This window comes from Mangifera indica, chromosome 14 (assembly GCF_011075055.1).
Source record: "Mangifera indica cultivar Alphonso chromosome 14, CATAS_Mindica_2.1, whole genome shotgun sequence".
Lineage (NCBI taxonomy): Eukaryota > Viridiplantae > Streptophyta > Magnoliopsida > Sapindales > Anacardiaceae > Mangifera > Mangifera indica.
Window position 1 is genome coordinate 6,214,427 of NC_058150.1, and position 8,288 is coordinate 6,222,714.

The 8,288-nt window shown below is 30.3% G+C and overlaps 1 protein-coding gene across 1 annotated transcript; it reads left to right on the forward strand.

Annotated features, from left to right (window-relative positions):
* The first annotated feature begins 4,643 nt into the window (after positions 1 to 4,643).
* On the forward strand, positions 4,644 to 6,862 carry LOC123195646 (fatty acid hydroperoxide lyase, chloroplastic-like). The gene is made up of 3 exons (XM_044609466.1): positions 4,644 to 5,086; positions 5,163 to 5,677; positions 6,266 to 6,862. Exons 1-3 carry the CDS (start codon positions 4,649 to 4,651, stop codon positions 6,780 to 6,782), a joined length of 1,470 nt encoding a protein of 489 aa, XP_044465401.1. The 5' UTR covers positions 4,644 to 4,648; the 3' UTR covers positions 6,783 to 6,862.
* Positions 6,863 to 8,288: the final 1,426 nt, after the last annotated feature.

Sequence of the window (8,288 nt, forward strand, 5' to 3'; positions counted from 1 at the left end):
AATTATTATTTATATTATCTGTCATATCATTATTAATAAATTATTAATAAAATAAATAAGATAATATAAATAATAAAAAATAAATTATTAAAATAATATTTATTACACATGAATCAAACAATCCCTAATGGTAGTGATGGTGGGAGTCAACCTCTGCCATTTAATTTTAAGTTTATATTTTGTCTTTCTCTTTCGTTCACATCCTTTTCTTTTGAAGCTAACCAAAAGATGGTCTCCAAATAATAAAGTAAATTACTAGTTTTCATATAAGTACGGTTGGATTCAAACTGAGTTTGTTTAAGTTTGAACTCGAGTTTGATTCGAATGAGCTTACAACAAGTCAACCCTACACAAGCTTGTTCGAGCTTGAACTACTCGCCAAATTGATCAATTAAAAATTTTCATATAAAATGATATCGTTTTAACTAATATGTATTAAAATGATGTTATTTTAATAACAAAATAATTAAAAATTCAAGCTCGAAATGAGCTTAATTAAATTCGAATCTAGCTTACATAAGCTTGACGAACTCAAACTCATACTTAAGCTCTACTATATATAAATCAAGTTAAATTTAAACTTAGCTTGACTCAAATCCAGCTCTGCATATGAGGGTTGGGAAAGCTACCCTTCAGTTTTTAAACTACTATTTTCCATTTAAAACTTAATGGCCAAAGGACTTATGCTAGCCCCAAAGTTACTTTTTCTTGAAGTTTTTTACCTATTATTTTTTGAAAACTTAAGTACCTATTCATAAAATATTAAAAAAATTATTAAATTTAAAGGTATAATTATTGTTTAATCAATAATATTAAAAAAATAAAGATTTTATTTCATTTTCATTTCTTATTTTTTAAAAACTCACAATTTTTCTTAAATCTAAGTTTTGAAAAGTTATATTTTTCCCCTAAGGGTTTATTTTTCTTCCTCACATTTTTTGGCCATCGAAACAATCTCTCTCCTTTTTGGCATTTTCTTCCTCCCAATATAAATTAAACAAAAACAACCATGAAGACAACTTTTTTCTTTCGATCTTCAGCCATGAAGAACAAATTAAACTAATCAAAGATGACATTCTACATGGTTGTATGAAGAGACCTTAACGAGTTCGAGAGATCAATTCTTTGTGACTAAAAAGTGAGACATCTTCTGAGAGATCTGATTTTCTCCTTATTTGGCTCTGATTCGTTTTAAATCTTAAACAAATATATCATAACAGTAATCTACTTTCTACTTTCCTAAAATACCCCTCTTAAAATGACCCATACATAGATTCTCTCTTTTTTTTTGCAGCTTTTTCTCTCTTCTTCCTCAGCTTTCAAATGAGGAAGGAATTCCTGCAGCATGAAAAAAATAAATTATTAATGGAAGAAGATACGTGATTGAACAATAAAACTTGTGAGAAAACCATTATAAAAGATTTAATTTAGACACAAGGGAGAGAAAAACGAAAATTGCTAAATTTATTAAGAGAATTAACATCTGCAGCAAAGATTTCATAGCAAAATCATTCATATTCAGGTCAGTCTTGACTTAAACTTATATGTTATGTGTTTTCTTTATAAACAATTGAAAATGAAATAACTATGATAGATTTATGTTCATAACTTTATGTAAAATTTAATTTTATTGTGATTTTATGTTGTTAGATTGTTTAATGCTATTATTTCATGTTGTTTTTATTGTTTAAAATTGTTATAATATTATTTAATGTTGTAGTGATGGGTATAAAATATCAAAATATAGGTCAGAAAAAATTATAGATGAAGAGCAGATTGACGTTAACGCTAACCCTTAACGTTTTATTTTTTTCCGCTTTCTTGTATTACATTTAATTCCTTTATTTTTTATACTTATTTATTTTATCTTAAATCACTAGAGATTTAAAAAAAAAATTTAAAAAGGGTTGGCGTTGAGATTTTTTTAAAAAAATTTTGTTTGAAAATTCATACACTTGAGACTTTTTAAAAAAAAAAAAAATTTAAAAAGGTTGGTGTTGAGACTTTTTAAAAAAAAATTAACAAACAATACCAACCCTTTATTCAAATTTTTTTTTTAAAAAAAATTTAAAAAGGCAACGCCAGCCCTTTTTATTTTTACAATGACGCCAGACCTTTTTATTTATTCAGGGTCGTGCGCCAACCCTTCTTTTTCAGTATTATTTTTTGGCCGAACAACTATTTCCCACCCAAGGTTTGATGTTTTCTCAAGTTTCCACTCTTTAATTATGGAAACACCAAACACCCACCCATGGCCGGTTAAATTTAACCAAACCCTAACGTCTAAAAATTTTATCTCTTTTTGCCCCCCTAAACTTTAAAAACTAAAATTTTTTCTCAGCTTAAGTTTTAAAAAATGGCAGTTTCACCCTAGGGTTTGGTTTTGAAATCTCCGACGACCTCTCCGGCTCCGTTGCCGACGACGTCTCCCTCCCGAAGCATTCTCTTCTTCCGGTGATCCTTTTCCTCCCATTTGGAGGTCCAATCGGCGTCAGAGACGCTTTGGGAGACGAAGAACTTCGTCGGGGAAGATGAAGTTCTTCGTCTTCCCAAAAGAAGACCTCTGGGAAGACGACCGTCTTCCCAGACGAAGACGACGGCTTCGTCTTTGTCTGGGAAGACGAAGAACTTCTTCTTCCTCGATGAAGTTCTTCATCTCTCAAGGCGTCTCCGACACCGATCGGACCTCCAAATAGGAGGAAAGGGATCATCGGAAGGAGATGATGCTTCGAGAGGGAGACGTCGTTGGCAACAGCGCTGGAGAGGTCGACGAAGATTTCAAAACCAAACCCTAGGGTGAAACTGCCATTTTTTAAAACTTAGGCTGGGGGAAAATTTTAGTTTTTAAAGTTTAGGGGGGCAAAAGTTGATTCTATTTTAGTTTATTTTTAATATTATAGAGAAAATGACGATTTTACCCTCACCACCATTAGGGTTTGGTTAAATTTAACCGGCTATGGGTGGGTATTTGGTGTTTCCATAGTTAAATTGTGAAAACTTGAGAAAACATCAAACCTTAGGTGGGAAATAGTCGTTTGGCCTTTTTTTTTTCTAATTAAACACCAATCCTTCGTTTATTTTAATTAAACCTTATCAAATAATTTTTTTTGATTATCCTAATAGTCAGTGGATATGGTATAGTTTTGATGAGTTACTCCTTTTATTTTATATCCTTACTTGGAAGAATTCTTAATCTAAAATATGTTTTATTTTTTAGTCTTTTCTTCTTTTTTTTTATTTTTTAAAATAAGTAACATATATGTATACACAGATTAAAATAAAATTAAAAATTTTAATTTTTCTTTTCACTATAACTTTAGAACGGTACTGTGAAATTCACATTTACTTCATATTACATCCACCAAAATTATGTCATATTCACTTTATACCTTATATAAGACCCTAGCTACTAGAATAATTAAAAAAATATCATTTGATTAAATTTAACTGAAAGAAATAAAAGATTGACGTTTAACTTAAAAAAATTACTAATTGTTAAAAGTAAGAGTTGACATCATTAAAAAAAAAAACTAAAAAAATGGGTTGGCGTTTAAATTAAAAAAAATATTAAATTTTTTTTTTTTTAAATAAAGAACGCCAACCCTTTTCCATTTTAAAGGGTTGCATCTCAACGACACCCTTTTTAATTTTTAATTTTTTTTTAAATAAAGGGTTGCTGTTCCTTGTTAATTTTTTTTTTTAAAGTCTCAACACCAACCTTTAAAAATTTAAAAAAAAAAAGAACTCTCAAGTGTGTGAATTTTTAAAAATTAAAAAAAAAAACTCAATGCCAACCTTTTAAAATTTGTTTTTTAAATCTCAAGTGTTTCAAGATCGAATAAACAAACATAAAAAATAAAGAAATTAAGTGCAATAGAAGAAATCATAAATAAATAAATAAATTCACTGACGCCTGGGGGGTTGGCGTGGCGTTAACACCAACCTGCTCTTCGTCTGAAACTTTTTTTAGTCTGTATTTTGATATTTTATAATCATCACTACAACATTAAATAATATTAAAACGACTTTAAACAATAGAAACAACATGAAATAATAGGATTAAACAATCTAATAACATGAAATCATAATAAAATTAAATTTTACATAAAATTATGAACATAAATCTACCATACTTATTTCATTTTCAATTGTTCATAAAGAAAACATATAACATACGGACTTAAGTCAAGACTGACTTGAATGTGGATGATTTTGCTATAAAGTCTTTGTAGCAGAAGTTAATTCTCTTAATAAATTTAGTAATTTTCGTCTCTCTCTCTTTTGTATCCAAATTGAATATTTTATAATGGCTTTTTCATAGATTTTATTGTTCAATCACCTGTCTTCTTCTATTAATAATTTATTTTTTTTATGCTACAGATATTTCTTCCTTACTTGAAAGTTAAGGAAGAAGAAAGAAAAAGTTGCAGAGAAAAAGAGAGAATTTCTGCGTGGATCATTTTAAGAAGAGTATTTTGGAAAAGTAGATTATTATTGTGACATATTTATTTAAGTTTTGAAATGAGTGACATATAAGTATACACAGACTAAAATAAGGCTAAAATTTTCAATTTCTTTTTTTTTTAAATCAACAAATTGCTATATAAACCATGCACTCTGAGTAATGCTAACAAACTATCATTAATCCATGGACAAAGCTCCTGGCATGCCATCTTCATCTTCACCCTCGACTACACAACCTCCGCTATCCACCGCCTCACAGCCCGCCATGCCCCTCCCACTTCGCACAATACCCGGATCTTACGGTTGGCCTTTGCTTGGCCCCATCTTTGACCGCCTTGACTACTTCTGGTTCCAGGGTCCGGCTAACTTCTTCAAGAAACGTATGGAGAAGCACAAAAGCACGGTGTTCCGAACAAACTTGCCCCCGACGTGGCCACTCTTTTTGGGTATTAACCCAAATGTTATTGCTGTTCTTGACTGTAAGTCATTTTCACATCTTTTTGATATGGAGATTGTGGACAAGAAGAATGTTCTTGCTGGTGATTACATGCCTAGTGTCAAATTTACTGGAAATTTAAGAACTTGTATTTATCTTGATACTTCTGAGCCACAACACGCTAAGGTACAAGCAGTTCATTACCTTGTAATAGCCAGTATGCTGTCTACATTAATTAACAACATCTATTTCTTCTACATAGATCAAGAACTTCGTCATTGACATTCTGAAACGCAGTTCAACAGTGTGGCTTACAGCGCTCAAAGCAAACCTCGACATATTGTTTGACACCATTGAAACAAGTATCTCCGAGAAGGGTTCTGCAAGGTTTTTATTCCCTTTACAAAAATGTTTGTTCAACTTCCTCACAACGGCCATCGTCGGAGCTGACCCCACAACCGACCCTACCATCGCCGACTCCGGCTACGCCATGCTCGACCGCTGGCTCGCTCTCCAGATCCTCCCTACCATCAAAATCGGAATCTTACAGCCCTTTGAAGAGATTTTTCTCCACTCTTTTGCTTACCCTTTTGCCCTCGTACGTGGAGACTACAGTAAGCTTTATAACTTCGTTGAAAAACACGGCAACGAGGTGGTACAACGAGCTGTCACTGAGTTTGGACTCACTAAAGAAGAAGCTATCCATAACATGCTGTTTATCCTAGGGTTTAATGCCTTTTTTGGGTTCTCTGCTTTTTTACCTACTTTAATCGGCACCTATGTAGCACGGAAATGGAAACGGAGACGGAGAAACGTGGAAACGCAGAAACGGAAACATAGAAATGTATTTTAAAAAAAATATAGGAAACATAAACGTGGGGAAACTTATAAATATGAAAAATATAAATGTTTTTTTAAAAATACTAAATTTTTTATAATAAAAATATATAAATTTGTATAATATAAAAATAAATAATAAAAAAATGAAGAGAAAAAATACTATAAAATAAAATCATAGAACCTAATGTAAATTGTTCTTAAGCAAACACATATAGATATTTAAGAAAAAAACAACAATACACACTAATCTATGTGATATGTTGGGGAAGTGATGAGTAACACATTAAAAAGTAGAGAAAAAATGAATTCAATATGAGATTTTTTATATTTTCAGTTTGAAAATATAAAAGATATGTATTTAATCGATTTCACGATTTTTCTTCTAAAATAAACGTGTTTTAAAATTTTTCAAAAATTTTGAAATAACCCGAAACGTTTTCTACAAGTTTTGAAGAGTTTTGGAAACGAAAACGGAAACGTTTCTGAAACATGGAAACGCATCCTATTGTAAGTTTTCGTGCTATTCATTACTAGTGATAAAACTGGAATACAAAAGAAACTAAGAAAAGAAGTTAAAGAAAAGATTGGATCATCAAGTTTGAATTTTGAGTCAGTGAAAGATTTGGAACTTGTTCAGTCTTTTGTTCATGAAACTTTGAGACTCAACCCTCCTGTCCCTCTTCAATACGGCAGGGCAAGGAAGGATTTTCAACTGAGTTCGCATGACTCGGTGTATGATATAAAGAAAGGTGAGTTGCTTTGTGGGTACCAGCCTCAGGTAATGAAAGACTCAAAGGTGTTTGAAGATCCGGAGAGTTTTAAAGCGGAGAGGTTTATGGGTGAAAAAGGAAGAGAGTTGCTGAATTACTTGTACTGGTCAAACGGGCCACAGACTGGGTCACCCACCGAGTCGAACAAACAGTGTCCAGGTAAAGATATAGTTCCTCTGACGTCGTTTTTGTTCGTTGCTTACATATTTCAAAGATATGAATCGATCAGTGGGAGCTCTTCTTCAATCACAGCCGTTGAAAAGGCAAAATGAGCAGCGAAGCAACGGTGATTTTGTTAATTAGAGTGGTGAGATATTGAAGTGGAAGCAATAAAAAGCGAAAGATGAGATTAAAAGGTTTTGATATAGAGAATGTTTTATTATTAAATTTGAAAGATTTCTTTGTAAATAAATTATTTAAAAGATTACTGGATATAAGTGATTATTATATTTGATAAAATTTGATAAGTATAAATAATTATTATATTTGGTTAAAGGTAATAAAAAAATATTAGTAAATTATTTTATTTTAATGTTTTTGGGTATAATTATTTTAAAATATTTTATATATTACTTGTTATATTAATTAAAAATAAGGTTATTTTTGTCAAAAAAATTAATAAATAAAAATATAATTATAATAAAATCAAGATTATTTTAGTAATTTTTTAATACTTAAAGTGAAAGTGGTAATTGAATTATTATCTATATTATCTGTCATTATCATTAATAATAAAAAATAATTATAATTTTTTATTACTAATAAAATAAATAAAATAATGTAAGTAATAAAAAATAAATTACCAAAATAATCTTTATTACACATGAATCAAACAATCCCTAATGGTATTGATAGTGGGAGTCAACCTGCCATTTAATTTTAAGTTTATATTTTGTCTTTCTCTTTCGTTCACATCCTTTTCTTCAAAGCTAACCAAGAGATGGTCTCCAAATAATAAGGTAAATTACTAAGTTTCATATAAGTAAAGGTGGATTCAAACTGAGTTTGTTCGAATTTGAGTTTGAGCTCGAAACGAGTCAGCCCTATATAAACTCGTTTGAGCTTAAATTACTCATCAAATTTATCAATTAAAAATTTTGATACAAAATGATATCGTTTCGAGTAATATGTATTAAAACTACATTATTTTAATAACGATATAGTTAAAAACTCAAGCTCGAAACAAATTGAATTGAATTCGAACAGAATTCCAGTCTAACTTCCATGAGCTCGAGCTCTACTACATACAAACTGAACTGTGTTTAAGCTTAGTTCTGCTCGAATCCAGCCCTGCGTATGAGGGCTAGGAAAACTGCCCTTCAGCTTCTAAACTACTATTCTCCATTTAAAACTTAATGGCCAAAGGACTTATACTGACCCCAAAGTTACTTTTTCTTGAAGCTTTTTTCCTATTATTTTTTAAAAACTTAAATATCTATTCATAAACTATTAAAAAATTTATTAAATTTAAAGGTGTAATTATTGTTTAATCGATAATATTAAAAAAATAAAGATTTTATTTCATTTTCACTTTTTATTTTTTAAAAACTTACAATTTTTTTCTAAATCTAAGTTTTGAAAAGTTTATATTTTTTCCCTAAGGGTTTATTTTTCTTCCCCACATTTTCTAGCCACCAAAACAATCTCTCTCCTTTTTGGCATTTTCTTCCTCCTAGTACAAATTAAACAAAAACAACCATGAAGACAACTTTTTTATTTTGATCTTTAGCCACAAAGAACAAATCAGACTAATCAAAGACAACATTCTTCATGGTCGT

Bases quoted from the DNA above. Each gene is read 5' to 3' on its own strand.
- LOC123195646 (XM_044609466.1), top strand. From the start codon at position 4,649: ATGGACAAAGCTCCTGGCATGCCATCTTCATCTTCACCCTCGACTACA. The intron at 5,087-5,162 runs GTACAAGCAGTT...TCTTCTACATAG, and splicing joins CTGAGCCACAACACGCTAAG to ATCAAGAACTTCGTCATTGA. The intron at 5,678-6,265 runs CTATGTAGCACG...TTTCGTGCTATT, and splicing joins TTACCTACTTTAATCGGCAC to CATTACTAGTGATAAAACTG.